At 31.2% G+C, this 16,467-nt stretch overlaps 1 protein-coding gene across 1 annotated transcript in view; it reads left to right on the forward strand.

Moving 5' to 3' along the window:
- NECTIN3 (nectin cell adhesion molecule 3) overlaps positions 1–16,467 on the forward strand; it is a 116,266-nt gene that overhangs the window by 58,856 nt on the left and 40,943 nt on the right. The window contains exons 6-7 of the mRNA XM_081076673.1: positions 10,004–10,142; positions 12,274–12,358. Coding sequence (XP_080932799.1) covers positions 10,004–10,142; positions 12,274–12,358 — 224 coding nt within the window. The remainder of the gene's footprint in view (positions 1–10,003; positions 10,143–12,273; positions 12,359–16,467) is intronic.

The raw sequence follows: 16,467 nt of genomic DNA on the forward strand, positions 1-16,467 counted from the left end.
TAATTAAATTTCTTTTACAGTGGAGTCCTATTAAGTTGTAATAATGACAACTATTTTGAAGCCCAAAGAATATGTTTTTTCAGTTGATGATTGATTTGAAAAAAGGACTGTGTAGAATTGCCTTAGGTCTTTTGCCAGGGAATTGAAATGGAAGTTAGTAGGAGAATCATAAATTAATAAATTATTTTGTTAACAAAAACGCAAAATAGGTACTTTTTTTTTTACCCTCCCAATTACCCCTTCCTGATCCTTGTCAAATCAAAAATAATATTTTATAATGCAAAGTTCTAACATTTTCATACACTTTTGCATGTAGGGAAGGCTTTATTCTAAATGACTAACCTAGTTTCCTTTATTTTAACTGGCAGTATTTTCTGGAAATTAGAAACCTATTTTATTTCTCTTCCCAAACACTCAGTATAAGATTATAATAGCAGTTAAGAATACAGTTAAGTTCACTGATATCTTGTTAAAAAATATCTGTTTTTAAACATAATTAACCGTTGATATACAAACTCTTTGGTCCAATCATTGGAAGCAAAACTTCTTGATAATACTCTGTGATTGAAGTGACTTTTTAAAAAATTATTATCAGCAATGATATGGCCGCAACAAAGATGGTCACTATGGAAGATGTGAATTTGTGGCTTTTTTTGAACAATATTTTGTCTTTTAGAACAATAATTTGCAGTGCTATATGAATCAGCAGTCACATTTACAATACTGTATAAATCTCAGCTTGAGTATAATCTGAAGGAAATTAGAATTTATTTCAAGAACTATTTAAAAAAAATCTACTTAGTGATTATGAATTTTCTTTTATATTGTGGCCATTGTGCAGTTAGGGTTTTTTGTTTTGTTTTTGGCTGGAGAGGGTGACATGGAAGGCTGCAAGTGAGTATTTGATGTATTGTCTACCCTTAATCTAAACTATTTGGCAAACTAAAAGATTTCAAAATTTTAAGAATCTGACACTAATGCTTAAGACTTTCTGAAGCATTGCTGTTTGTTTATTTGAGCTTTATATATGTTTACATAGAGACTTGTTTTTAAGCATGAATAGTATAAAATAAACATTTTTGCTAAATTAATTTTTGAATATCAGAGATGTACACAGCATATATATGTGTGTGTATATATATACATATATATATATATGAAAATCCTACTCTCTCCTTAGAAAAGATGAAAATAGTTTATTTTTGCCATGTTTATATTTATTTATTTCATATCCTTTGAATTGGTTTTTCATTTTTGTGTTCACTTTAGGTTTTCTTTCACACTGGTTAAAATATTTCAATAATATAGTGGAGATGACTGCAACTCTTATTTTTTCCTGTCATTTTTATTAAAATACATTAAAACTTTAATAGGCTGGGGTTAACTTTAAGCGTGATGTTTGAGAAGTACTTTATAGTTGAAAGATTCAGTATTTTACCATGTGCCTAAAAGGATTCTATTTGATAATTTTAACATTAAAGAAACCATTAAGGTTTTCCAGTAGTAAGTTCTACTTACTCTAAATTGCTTCTGATAGCCATATATAGGAAATTTTTATAAAGATAAGCCTGGCTAAATGTTTAGCATAATGGGCCATAGGAAGTACAATCTGTAAGTGCAAAAATTGAGAGGAATGTAGCAATTTTATATGTGAAAACATCTGATTTGAATTTTATTTTTGCTTTTGGTAAATCATGCTAAAACAAAATATATGAACAAGAAGAAGTTGTTCTTCTCACAATGTAATTAACGTAATCAATGTAATCAATGTAAAATATAAGAAATTGGAAGTAATCAATGTAAAATATAAGAAAGGAAGTACCAATATTGAATTTTATTTCTAATGGAGTGATTTATATATTGTTTTTCCTGTTTACTTGTTAATTAGAAATATATCATCCATAAAGCGCTGCTTTCTCAAATTTTAAGTATATTGGGTTTGGATTGAATTTTAATTTGTACTGAGTTGTTTTGTTTTTTTTTGTCAACTTACTTATTAGCTAGTATTCCCAATAGTCATACAGATATTTAAATGAAAGTTTTCTTGTTGTTTTTTAAAAATTCTTTAGAGACATATTTCTATAACAAGCCTATGGCTCTGTATTACCTTCTTTATCCTTATGATATTTGGCGGGGGAGGAGGGGTGTGGAGAGTGAGAGAGACATAATTAGTTTCCCTTTAATGATGTTTTGTGGGATTTAAAAACCCTTTTTTATTTCTCTACCCAAATAAGACTATCAGGTTAATGATACAGTTAAATAAAGTTTGAGGGAGCATCTAAGTTGGTATGTTAGCTATTATAAACTTTTAATTAACCATTTACTTTCACACACACACACACACACACACACACACACACACACACACACACATTTCTCTAGAATCATGAATTATCTTGTCTCTCTAGCCCTAGTAGTTTACTAGGTGAGGTAATTAAATTGCTTTTACAGTGGAGTCGTATAAAGTTGTAATGATGACAACTATTTTGAAGCTTTGAATATGTTGAGGGAACTATTTTTTGCTTTGACTTTGACATAAGTCAGATTTTATGGATTGACTTTTAGTTTGGAATTAACACATTTCATGAGATATTTTTTAAGTTGGCATTTAGTGTTTTGCTTACTGCTTGTGAGCTACTTTGATTTGAAATGCCGTTGTTTCTAACTGTAATCACCTTCCTGTTTTCTATCTCTCATGTTTAAAATTATAATACATTTTTTCTAAACTTTAAATTATTTTAGAGCAAGCAGCAATTTTTTTTGTTTGTTATATTTTAATATACATTTTGACTGGATTAAGTTTAATTCATGCATTAAAGAATCTTTGGAATAGTGTATACAGTATACAACTTTTCTGTTTTTTAAAATGTTTTATATTCCAGTAAGCTATACTTTTTTATTGAGTAGTGATAAATTTCAATCAAGAACTTGAAACCAAATATTGCTTACAAAAGCTTTTGCTGTATATACCCTTAGGAGTAATTTTTTTTTCTTGAACCTGGGTAATAGTTATTTATCATGTTCATTTCAATTCAGACAGATAAAACTTGATTTAATTTTAGGATATCTTATTTCACTTGCCTTTTAAAAGTTAATAGCTGCTGTTCTGGCTGAATGCTATGGGTGAACCAGAGTTAAAGTGACTTTCATATTATAGAATAAATATAAATAATCCTCAAAACTTGAGAATAATGCAAGGCCTCATTTGCTGACATGCATAATATTTATATATATATGTGTGTGTGTATATATACGTATGTATATATACATATATACATACGTATATATACACACACACATAATGCCTAATTTCACAGTCTGAGTTATGAGAAATGTCTTAGGGAAAACCTAGTTTTGAAGGTGGGATGGTTTGATTTAAAAGCCAGAGGTAGTCAGATCTAGAGGCCTTAGCCTTTTTGAAAAACATTTTATTATGGCAAATTACACAAAGGTAGGATAGAGGAATGAAATGAACCTCCATGTACCTGCTTCAATTATTATCAATTCGTGGTCAGTCTTGTTTCATTTAAACTCCTACCCACATAGTCCTTCCTGCCGTAGTTTGTCTGTAAGGTATATCAGTATATAGCTCTAAAAGATAAGGAACAGTTAGAAACTAAGTAACCACAGATACTTATTTCAATTATTTGATATTAAGGAAAAATTCCTTAATATCAAGTATCTAGAGAGTGTTCAAATTTTGAGTCACCTATTTTTGCAGTTTTAGTTAGTATGTACATGTGACCCATACATTGTGATTGGTTGCAGTGTCTCTTAATCTATGTGTTCTCCACATGCCAGCCTCCCTACTACCATTTTTCCCTTGCAATTTATTTGTTGAAGAAATGACTTCATTTGTCCTATGGTTTCCTAGTTTGGATTGTGCCAGTTGCACCTCTATACTTTCTGTATAATTGACAGTGAAATCGAGAGCCTTGATAAGATCAAGATTTAATTTGAGGGCAAGATTACTTCTTAAATGGTGGTATGTTCTTCCATCAGAAGGCACATAATGGCTGCTTTCCTTTTGCAATTAGCAGCCACTTGATGCTCAAAGCCTAGATCTACTAACAGGAAATTACTTAATGTCTAGATCTGTTAGCTGTTCTTTTCCCGTACCATGTGCTTTGCTGTCTGAATAATTATGCCCATGCTGTTCCCTCTAGCTGGTAATTCCTGTTCCTCCCCTTTCCACACTGAGAAACCAGTACATATTCAAGGTCCAGTTCAAATGATAGCTTTATGAAACTTTCCCCTGTAGGATTAATAACTGCTGACTATATTTTTTTATATCATATCTACCATAACTTTACATTTTTGTTTTTACCCATCTTCTCTACATCAGTGGTCTTAAAAACTTATGTACCTATCAGCTAAAAATTAATACGCACTCCTAATATGTATAAGTTTATAAGTTATATATGTGCTGTTATAGAAACTTGCTCTATGCATCATAAAATATTCAATAGGAAATTTTAGCATCTGATGAAATATTTTTAAAATACTGATTTTTTTTCACTAAAACAATATTTGGGGAAACAATGTATGCTTCATTTTAAAGGTTAACTTTTCTTCTTACTAAAACATTTTAATAAAATGTGGTAAAAAAATAATGTAAAAAAAACACATGATTCAATGTGCTTCATTTACTTTTTTTAAATCTTGGTTTCATACTTTCTGATTCAGTGATTCAAAGGTGTCATTCCAGGTTCATTATATTTTGATACTTGGTTTTTAAATATGATAGCTAACATGCTACCTCTGGAAAAACAAGTAATTGGAATGGACGAAGTATTATATATTGCTGGGGATCACAACAATTTGCCTTCCAACTACTGGGTTTAGAGTTTGTCTTCTTGTTTGAGATGTTTGGTTTTTCAGTGTCTTGCTAATCACAGTAACCTCACCGTTCACCTTAGCTACTACCATGTTTCCCTGAAAATAAGATCTAGCCAGACAATCAGCTCTAATGTGTCTTTTGGGCAAAAATTAATGTAAGATCTAATCTTATTTTACTAAGACCGGTCTTACATAATATAATATGATAATATAATATTGTTTAATATAATATATAATACCAGGTCTTATATTAATTTTTGCTCCAAAAGACGCATTAGAGCTCATTTTCCGGCTAGGTCTTATTTTCGGGGAAACACAGCTTTTCAGCACAATATGGGTTTAGTGTAAGATTTATTATTAAGAGTGAATGTAAATTTCTATTTTACTTGATCTAATGTATTTGATTTTTTTTTTGACCTGTCACATCTGATTAGATTGCCATGGTTTTACGACATAATATAATTGATAAAGTTTGTGTATTTAAGAATAACCTATTTGTGTTGGTTTTTGGGTTTTGTTATTTGTGCCTATGTTGTTGGTATTAACCTTTATTCTGCCAATTCTTTGCAGGAATGACTTTTACTAGGAAGAAATGGTTACTAGTATATATCATGGTTTAGCACTGATACCCTCACTTGGTCCATGTGTCAGATGTTCACCTGTCACACGGGGCACCCGTATCGTTCCTCCTTTACGTTTTTGACTGTTAGTTAACTCTAAATGAGTTATTACTTCATTTAGCTGAGCTCTCATACATCGTAATTTGTCACACAATGCTGACTGCTAAGAGGGAACAACCAAGAGAAAATGGAACTGTGTAATTGATTTCCTTCTGGAACTATCCCACTCCACACTTCACATAGAATGCCACAGATACCTGTGTGACAGGTGAACACCTGACACATGGACCACATGGGGCTTACCAATGCCTATCCATGTGTTATATGCTATGTAGTACAGATTTATTTTTATTAAATGCCCTCTCCCCCCTCCTTTTTTTAGATAAGTGACAATCTCTTTCTGTACTTCATTGGAAAATATATTTATCGATTCTGTGACTCCACTTTGGGGACTTTGTTATATTGTGAGAACAGAAACTATGTAAAACTCATCCTTGCTTTTTTTAGCACTTAGCATAAGGCCTGGCATGTGTTAGGTTGCTATAAGGTATTTATTGGATGAGAGACTGAGGAAACTAACCTGACCCAAATAGAGGACTTGTATTAAAAAGTAGTGATAAATATTTGGGTGGATATAAAGACTTAGATGTCATATTGAAAAGATAAGTATTAAAAGAGGCCTGTTGAAAAATAAATGGGATTAGGCGGGAAAATTGGCAACAACACAGTGATATGTATTATGGGAACAAAGAAAAGGTGGGAAGGTAAGTTTGTAGGGAGTCACAGTAGCCTGTGAATCAGGATGGCCTCATTGAAGTTTTGGTGAAGGGAATCAAGAGGTGAAAAAAGGGACAAAACTTAACATTTCATTTAATTGTTAGGACTTGGTATCTGAATGTAAGTGTGAAAAAGTCCTATAGATTTCAATACTCACCCATTTTAAATGGTTTTTAACAAATTACTATAAACAATTATTTTAATGTATAGAATAGTATTTAATTTTTTTAAATGTCACGTCTGTTTCAGATGTGAAATAGGTGAGCACATGTTTGAATAGCTTTCACATATTCTTTATCAGAGTAATAAACACAGACTTTAATTCAGTTTAATATCTATTAACATGTTTTCTTCTCTAAAAGTAATAAAGTATTATATTTATTAAATTAAAAAGTAATTAAAAAAGTAATTAAAAAATTCTTATATCTATTTAATTTTTTTCCGGTATGATTTGTAACTGATTTTTGAACATTTTCCTCATAAGACATATGTATGATATCTTTAATTATGGGCAGTATACTTTTGTTGTATTGAGGAATGCTGTTTCTGTGTTTTTAGAGGTGAGTTTCCAATGCATGTGGGTAAACATAGCTGCTATGATAACAGGAAGCTATTGTTTTGATTGAGAGATACATGCACCAGTCCTTTAATACTAAATATTTTAACACTTTGGTCTTTTTGTTTGCTGCTGCTTCTAAGCATATAATTAGATTTAGTAGATTATCTCCTTAGATGATGGTAATGTTACTTCATGTCATTCATTCAGTAAACTAGCTTAATGTTTAAAAATGCCGCATTTTTATGTATTTGCTTACTTAATTTTTTTCTTAATGTAGTGATTTAGCTAGAATATAGAGTACATAGATTATGTGGGCAAGGATGTGGGGGAGGCAGTGTTAGGGCTACATTTTCAATTTTCACCAAAATTCTTTGACTTGAATGTAAGAAGTTTCAGCTCTTCCTTTGCTTTTCATACTAGTGTTCATCACCTGTTTGTATCCTTAAATATATTCTTCTTATTTCTCAATTAGTAGAAGAATCAGAACAGGAAACAGGAAATATAGCTCATACATATTTAACAATCAATTTACCTACATAGAGTAGATTATCCAGTTGGTAAATAGCTTTTCTTCCAGTACTTTCTAGCCTGTTCTGATACTAAGAAAACTAGTGCAAAAAAGAGGATAAATATGAATAAAAAGTGAATAGAACCATGTGAAATAAATATGTCCCAATGAAGATAGCAGGAAATGCCATAGTATACATATAGTCACCTCAGTTAAAGAATCCAAGAACTAGAAATGATATGACTAATGGGACAGAATTTGGTAAGTAGACCATAATTTAGATGTTTAGAAAGGTTTATCTTTTAGACTTGAGAGTTACTCCAGGATATTAAAAAATAGTGTATGTTCAGAGTTGAGAATTACTTCAGGATAGTAAAAGTCTCTGATTATGTTGTATGACTTAAAAAACACCACCAAATTTAATACTGCTAAGATTAGATAAAAGGCTTTCTTGGAGGATTTGTGAGATTTGATGAATATAATCTGTACATTGAGAATCTCAATTTGGACTAATGGTACTAAAAGAATAGCCTGACTTTTTGAAAAATAATTTCAGAAGTATTACTCTAAATATAATATTAACTTTGCTGTTGTCATCAAAACAAGAACATTCGAAATTTAAATTCTGTACACTTGGACAAAAATCATAGCACTGCTTCATCCCTTGGCAAAAGAAAAAATTTCATTAAAGGGAAACCTTTAGAATAACTGGTGTGGAATAGGTAGCATACTTGACACATTGAGATTTTTTGATTTATGCCAATAACGAGGTATATGACATTAGCCAAATAAGCCTGGCCACGTAACTGTAATAGTTTTCAGTTGGCCTATTGTTAAAGACTGAATACAAAGCTATAATTTCTATAATTTCATGGTGGGAAAAATAACCAGTGTAGAATAGAACATTACCCCTAAGTCATCCCACATGTCTCACAATGATAAGGGCAGAGTAAAATTGGACGGTTTAGGTTTCAAATATTTTTCTCATCTAGCATATATTCAAGTGGAGATAGTAGGGTGTATGTAGAGCAATGCGCAACAATAGGAAGATAAACCAGACATGTATTAGCAAATGAGTGTAACAACCTGAATTATTGGGCTGGTTTTATTGTTTAAATTAATTGTATTTTACTATTTTTAGATTCTACTCATTGTTTGAAAGGTTATTGAAATGGATTACTTGGTACTCATTGGTGTAAGATTTTTAGTCTGGAGTGAGGCTAATAACGAAATGACCCATAATAAACCGAGGATTTTTAGTTTGCTGAAGAACTTTTTATAATTGGAAAGAAAACATGTTTGACAATCTAAAGCACCACATGACTCACATTTTAATAAAAAGAGTTGGAAAATATTTAAAATAATGTGTTTATTTGGAAATACCACTGATAAGTAGGTGAAACATACTTCAAAACTGATAGTGCTTTAATTCCTTTTAAATTTGCCACATCTGGATCCCAACAGTAATTAACTATTTAAGAGTGTATGTGATTGTCAGTTTAACTGAAACCTAAGAGATCTTCATTATCAAATAGGGAATCCAAAAGGAGAGTCTGCATCAGATGTCACAGCCATTCTCTCCCAATAAGGCCATAAAGCTTCTTTCCTACCCTTACCTAGCTTTATTTCAGTCTTATTTCAGTCTTGTGTTCTGTACTGCTCATTGATTGAATTTTTAACTTTCAAACTGCAATATCTTTATTTATAGAATGTTATCTGAAATTCTTACTGGTTAGAAGGATAAAACAAAATGTATATATTGAAGGTACTTTGTAACAAAATTTAGTGATTGGATTTAACATGGCTGAAATTGTCAAAATAATACATTAAGGACTAATACTTTTGTCATATCCAGAATACTTACATTTGAAAATATATACTTATAATAGTTTTAGTAAATTCTCTTATTTGGTAGTTAATAAAATAAGGTGACGTAATTATGTGACATGTATGTTTTTAAAATCATTTCTTATATAATTTGTGGTGTGAAGTCTGGGAAAGAAATTGGTATTCAAAAATGATATGTAGTGTATAGCTAGTGTATAGTGTATAGCTAGGAGATAGGGAAGAATCTAATTCATTTAATTTTGTAATAGAGATACTGTCTTAAGCAGACGTTTTATTAAATGCATGAATCAAGGGAAATTATAACAGTATTTTAGTAACACTTCTATTTTTCAAACTTTTCAGTTTTACAGTGTCACTTTTGACTATTAAGTCTGGGATATTTTTGTTGATGTTTTGCTCCTTCTGGAAGATTTTTGGTTTCTTCAATAGAATTTCTTTTATATTTAAATAGAATAAAAATGGTAAATGTCTATATCGTTGGTTAACTGTTAAAGGATACTGAAAATTTTTTTGTTTGTTTTATCACCTTTTAGAGCAAGAACTTAAAAGTTTTCATCCTTTTCTCTGTCTTCTTTTCTCCTCCAGACGTTCTTTGCCCATAGAGAATAGATTCACTCATTGATACATGGTTGGAGATACTATTTTCATAACTTGAGAAAAGCAAAGCTGGAGTGTTAAGGTGACATCTTAAAAGCAAGAAGGGTGTTAGCGTAATGCTACAAAAAGCAGTGAATCAAGTTTGGGGTCCTCTAAGCTTGCTATTGGATAACGTACTTGCACATTGTAGAAATTAGGGCAGGCAAATTAAAGAACTCTTTAAAACTGAAAAGCCTAATTTTTGTTACTTCACAGATGTTCCATTGAAGCAGACCTCTTCTATCGCCATAGCTGGAGCTGTAATTGGAGCTGTCCTTGCCCTTCTCATCATCGCTGTCTTTGTGACTGTGCTGCTGACTCCTCGAAAAAAGAGACCTTCCTATCTTGATAAAGTGTAGGTAACTTTTTTTGCCTGTGTTCAACTATGAATATTCAGTATGTGCCAGTCTTTATATCGTGACAGCTACTCATACATAAAGTGTCTAAGGGATGAAAAGCTATTGTTAGATCTTTGTGAGATGACCATGGTTTCATCAGAACATCTCAGACTACATCTTGGTTAATAAACAGTGTCAAGGGGCTGCTGGAGACAAATATGTTAGACATCTTTTTCACCTACAGTACATTAGACAGCTTTCCAAGTGGTAATGTGATGGCATTCTATATTGCCCTGCTTTTTGAAAAAAAATGCAGGTCTTTGATGTAGCTGAAAGACAGATACAGAAAGTCTTAGAAGTTTGTTTCTTCAGATTATATATACCTGTCTTATGTATAGATATAACAACTGCTATGACTTATTCAATCTGTCGAGTTTAAAGCTTTTTCCTTAAAGAATTTTGGTTTTGGTGAATTATAAAATGTGCCTCATTTTTCTTTGAAGAGAAAGCAGTGTTTTGGGCTCAATCTTTGAGATAGAATTATAAAGCTGAAATTGCTCTTTGCTGTAGAATCAAAAGACCAATGTCCCAATTCATTTAATTCCATCAACAGCTTTCTTGCTTCATCTGTGTAATGTGAATAATACTTTTCCTACTTACTGCACAGGGTTGTGATGAGAGTAGAGTAAGATAATATCATTTATGGACTGTGAAGTTCTATACAAATGGCATTATTTCTTGTGTAGTTATTGCGGTTTTTATATTAGGACATAAGGTTGTCTCTCAAAGAATGTATTTCTTCTGTCTTCATAAATGCTGTGTGTATGTCTCAAATCTGGCACAGTTATAAGACTGATCTTTTTGGATTGAAGACACTTGGGTGTTAGTCTTAGCTTTGTCACAATCAAATTAGGAGCCTGACCATGAACAAGTCACATCACCTCCATGTTGTCTCACCTAAATTTGCTGTCATTTTTGTTAGATGAAGGGAACTAATTACTTTAAAAAGACTGTAAAGTACTCTTGCAGTGCAATACCTGTAAGACTGGATGGAGTTCTTTAATATTTCAAAAGTAACTAGCATTTGGTTAACTTCATCTTAGTTCCCACATTATCTCAGGCTTTTCTATAATTTCAAAAACATAATTTACTTATAGGCTAGTAAATCTATGTAACCATTTTAATTATTTGAATTCTATTCATTTAAAATATTTCATATCCACACTGAGAAGACCACAGAGAATTTTTAATTATTTTGACCTCAATAGCTTTCATTCTCTTTATCCTTTAATATAGATAATATTTTTGTTTGATTTACTAATCATAAGTACTGAAAAAAGTATATAATAAGTACTGAAACTTACTTATCTGTGATCTTCAAAAGTACGAGAATACATAAAAAGTATGAGAATACATAAAATGCAAAGGGCTACAGGATACATTTAATTCTATTTTTTTTGTAACTCAACAATGTTTAAAATACATGAAATATTGTGGTTTTTAAAATAGATTAGATCATTTTGACATCAGGAAATGCATTTCCTAAGGTTTCCTAATGATCCCTTTGTTTATTTCAGGTTGCAAGATTTATAATGGTCTGTAGATTGAAAATCTAAATTTGCATGATCAATATTCTAAGATTGACCATGCTTTTGAAAATTAGTTTTGGAAGTATTTCCAAAATACAGTATAAACTTTTTTATTATTTTAAGACATAGTCTTTTAAGTCGCTTTTATGACACTTTGGAGATAGTGCCTTCCATTACACACATATTTGACTGTCTTTAAAGTGTTGGTAGGCACAGGTAGATGTAAAAATGTGTAATACATAAGTAAATTGGTCATATACCAGATTACTTGCTTAGTAATAATTTGCCCAAAATGCTTCTATTTAAGACGCTTCTTTAAATATGAATTGAACAGATTGTCTTAAACATTGGAATCTTTAAACTGGTTTGCTTTTTTCCCCATCTGTTATAACCTAATGGAAATAGGAGCTGAATTAAACAAAAAGTGTACACTAATATAAATATTAATATGAGGAAAATGTCCTCAAAATTTAAGAATCTTGATTGTTTTTCGTCTTAGTTATGTTTTTTAAAGTTTTGCTAAATGTAGAAGTCACATTTTTAAACCTCTTTAATGCAGGATTGACCTTCCACCCACACATAAACCACCTCCTATGTATGATGAACGATCCCCCCCTTTGCCTCAAAAAGACCTTCTATTTCAGGTAAGTGTTCAGGGACACGCTTAAAATTAAAATGAAATAGAAATGTTAAGCAATGTATATTATTTGTTTCAAAAAAATATCCAGTCATGGTACATTAATTATTGCATAATAATATGTAACCATTTTTCTGGAACATATTGGGGATCAAATTTTGTCTACAAATTACTAAGAAGGAAAAAGTTATGGCCACTAAGACAAATTGACGCAGTATTAAGAGTACAAATTTTTACTAAAAGCTTATGGCTGAAGATTTATTGTTATACAGTTTTATTCATATACAGATTCATTATAAAATATGCATTTTTACATAAAATAAAAGGTAGGAAAATTGAATGTCTTTGGTAAGCTATGATGAAGAGCTTTTCCTCCTTGGAGTCTGTGTTTTTGTTTCTTTTCAGTATACTCAACGTCTAAATTTTAACATTCCTTTATTTACGAACAAAAGGTTTGCATTACAGTTTAAAAGTCTGTCTATGAATATCGGATCCCCTATTACATTTATGATAACTTTTAAAGTTTCTTTTGGAATCAGTTTACAGTATTCATGTGAAAGTATTGATTCAGTGCTTCTATTTCATGTTCTATAACTAGATTAATATGCTCTGCTTGGAAAAGTTTAAACCATCAGAATATTTGAACACATTTATTTTTAGCTTTATTTTTTTTGTTTTTGTTCTTTTCCTCTACCACTCATGCAACTTAATGGGGCTGTAACCCTATATTGTGGTTTTATTACCTGTGGCAATGTTCTTTAATATTTTCTTCCTAAAAAATGTCCTATATCTTCAGCTTGAATAAGGCAAATCATTTGCCCACCAATTAATTTATTTAATTTGGTGGAAAAACTCCAAGGGAATATATCTGTTAAGATATTATCAGTTTCTGTTCTTTTGTTGACCATATAGTCAGTCCCCTGTCTGAGCACAGCATGTGTACTCATTAACAGTGGGCAACCAGCTTTGTCATCTTACACAAGTTTGATGTCTTAGGGGCGAAGACATGCCATCTTTTATGACCTCTTGTTTTCACATAAAGAGTGTAGCTTCACATTTCTTTTGGTGATAAATGAACTTAACAAGTAGTAAAAAAAGTCAACAAAATATTTAACTAGATTTGTTGTGAATTGCTACAGAAGAATAGCTCTCTTCCTTCCTCCACAAAGCTACTCTGTTTCCCCAAAATAAGACCTAGCCAGACAATCAGCTCTAATGCGTCTTTTAGAGCAAAAATTAGTATAGTAAAATAAGACCCAGGTCTTATATTAATTTTTCTCTAAAAGACGCATTAGAGCTGATGGTCCGTCTAGGTCTTATTTTCACGGAAGCACGGTAGTAGTTAACCAGAGGATTTCTAGATTCAGTTTTGGGAATGTTTTTAGAATGTTGTTAGTAATTTTCTTGGACAATTCTAACTGCATATATGTTTATTGTCTGTAAAATTAATTGAATATACAACTTGTTATTTAATATTTAAAAATTAAACATTCTTAAAAGCTTATGAATTGGGGAACAATCATTTGGCTCAGATCATGTATCCTCGGTTTTAGTTAAGAAAATATGAATGATATATATGTAGGCCCTTCTAAATAAACAAAAAGAAGATTTTTCTTGAATGATTTGAGTTGACAGTGGTGCAAACTGCAATTTTTAGTATCCTTGAAATCAGAGAAAGAAGGCTTCCTGGATGGATTGATTTTGGAGGCAGGAGTTTTGAAACTTGTGATTAAATAACTCAGTTGTTGATTAGAGTAATTTGACTTGTAGTAAAAGGCATAATTCAAAGCATAAACCTGGGTGGAAATGAAGTTACGTGGAAAAGTGATTGAAATTTTAGAAAGAAAATTGAGGGGAGAGCACCTGCAATGGATAACAGCATCGGACTTTGGGAGTCAGAGACTACGTAGTAATGTTGTGACTTTGTCCTCATCTGTAAAATTAAGCAGGTGAAAAATATAATTGTTTGTTTTCCTCTTCTAGTTATAAAACTGATTTTATAAAATATTGCTGAGGGTCGACTGGTTGCTATCATTTTGCTTAGGAGAGTCAGAACTTGAGTTGGAGATGAAGTCATTCTTAATTTTATAAAGATTTTAAGAGTAATTTAGGATATTCTCATTATCCATGAGTAAGACAATTTATAATTCATTCATTATAATGTCATATGTTAATTATATGGCTGTTTGTGTTTTAACAGCGATCACTGTTGTTAGGGATCTAAATATCCTCCCAGACTTTTTCCATGAATTGACTTTCATGTGTACATCATTCACATTTAAATCTACAAATAATTTTTAAAAACACAAATGTGGTCAGAGAATACATATTGTTCTAGAAATTGTTTTTCCAATCTATTACAGACCAATATTTTTCAGAGGGGCCAACGTTTTCACCATTACCAAAATCCTCTGGGTTGTTAAAAATGAAGATTCTTGAACATAAGTTCAGGTTTACTGAATCAGAATCTCGGGGGTTGGAGACAATGGTCATTTTATCTAGCTCACCAGGTGAATTTCAATGCACATTCAAGTTTAAACACTATTGCTATCTCTGTATCTCATTATTAATGGCTATAATAGTATTCCATCATGTTGATATACCACAAATTACCTAATTATATTCCTAGGTTGTTTCCAATTTTTTTCTATAACTATAATTTTTATAGTGAGGGTACTTTTATATACTTTATTGTACACATGTATTCATAAAATATATGCAAAATACGATTACTGTGAAAAATTTTGTAAACATTTAAATGGTACCACATTGCTGGCCAAACTGGCTGTATCAATTTATGAGTCTATAAATAGTGCAGTAGTCCACCCTTATCTGTGATTTCACTTTCCATAGTGTGTTACCCACGGTAACCACAGTCCAAAAATATTTAACGGAAAAATTCAGAAATAAACAGTTTGTAAGTTTTATATTGTGTGTTGTTCTGAGTAGTGTGATGAAATCTTGCACCATCCTGCTGCACCTAATTTGGGAAAGAAATTCTCCCTTTGTCCAGTGTATCGATGCTGTGTATGCCACATTAGTCACTTAGTAGTCATCTCAATAATCAGATCAACTGTTATGGTATCACAGTGCTTGGGCTCAAGTAACCCATATTTTACTTAATAATGGCCCCCAAACCATTCACAGAACTTCTATTACAGTGTATTGTTATAATTTTCTATTAATATTTGATTAGTAATTCATTTCTTACTGTGCCTAATTTATAAATTAAACTTTATCATAGGTATGCATGTATAGGAATAAACATAATAAATAAGGGTTGGTACCATCTGTGGTTTCAGGCATCCTCTAGAGGTCTGGGAACATACCCACATGGATAAGGGGGACGACTGTATATTAAAACCCATTTTCCTCTTTAATAAGGTTTAGTGGAAGTTTCTTTTTGCCAGTTTGATAAAACTGGAAAAGTAGCTCATTTAAAAGTTTTGTAGATTAGTTGACGAAGTTTCATAACTTCCTATTTGTTGTTCTGTAAACAACCTATTTCCATAATTTTTAAAATTTTCAGTTACTTTTTGAACTTTTCTTGTTAAATTTTTAACAATTCTGATATGGACAATAATCTTTGCTTACAACCACTCTTATTTTTCAACTTTATAGTGTCTGTACAGAAGGTTTAAGTTTTTATGTAGTCAAATTTCTTTGTTTTTTTCCTTATAGTTTCTGGATGTTGTGTAAAGTCCTTTTTTGGTTTGTTTTTTTTTTTGTTTTTGTTTTTTTGTATATGTTTTCCACATTTCTTATTACATTTATTTTAGGCATTTTAGGTAATTTAATTTTAAATGGGGTTCTCCCCACCCAGACCCCATCCATGGCTTTTTCTAATTGGTTAGCATTAGCTTGTATAAATGCTTTGGCTTTTTAATATGAGTCTTGTATCTAGCCTCTTATCTCAAATTTCTTATTCATTTTAATAGTGTTCTAGTTTGTTTTCTTGAATTTTCTGGATGTATTATCTACTTGCTACAAATATTAGGTTGGTACAAATGTAATTGCGGTTTTTACAATTGTTTTTAACCATTTAAACTGCAATTACTTTTGCACCAACCTAATAACAAGTTGTCTTTTTTTATTCCTTGTTTATTTCACTTTCAA

Source organism: Rhinolophus hipposideros, assembly GCF_964194185.1.
Source record: "Rhinolophus hipposideros genome assembly, chromosome: 2".
Classification (NCBI taxonomy): domain Eukaryota; kingdom Metazoa; phylum Chordata; class Mammalia; order Chiroptera; family Rhinolophidae; genus Rhinolophus; species Rhinolophus hipposideros.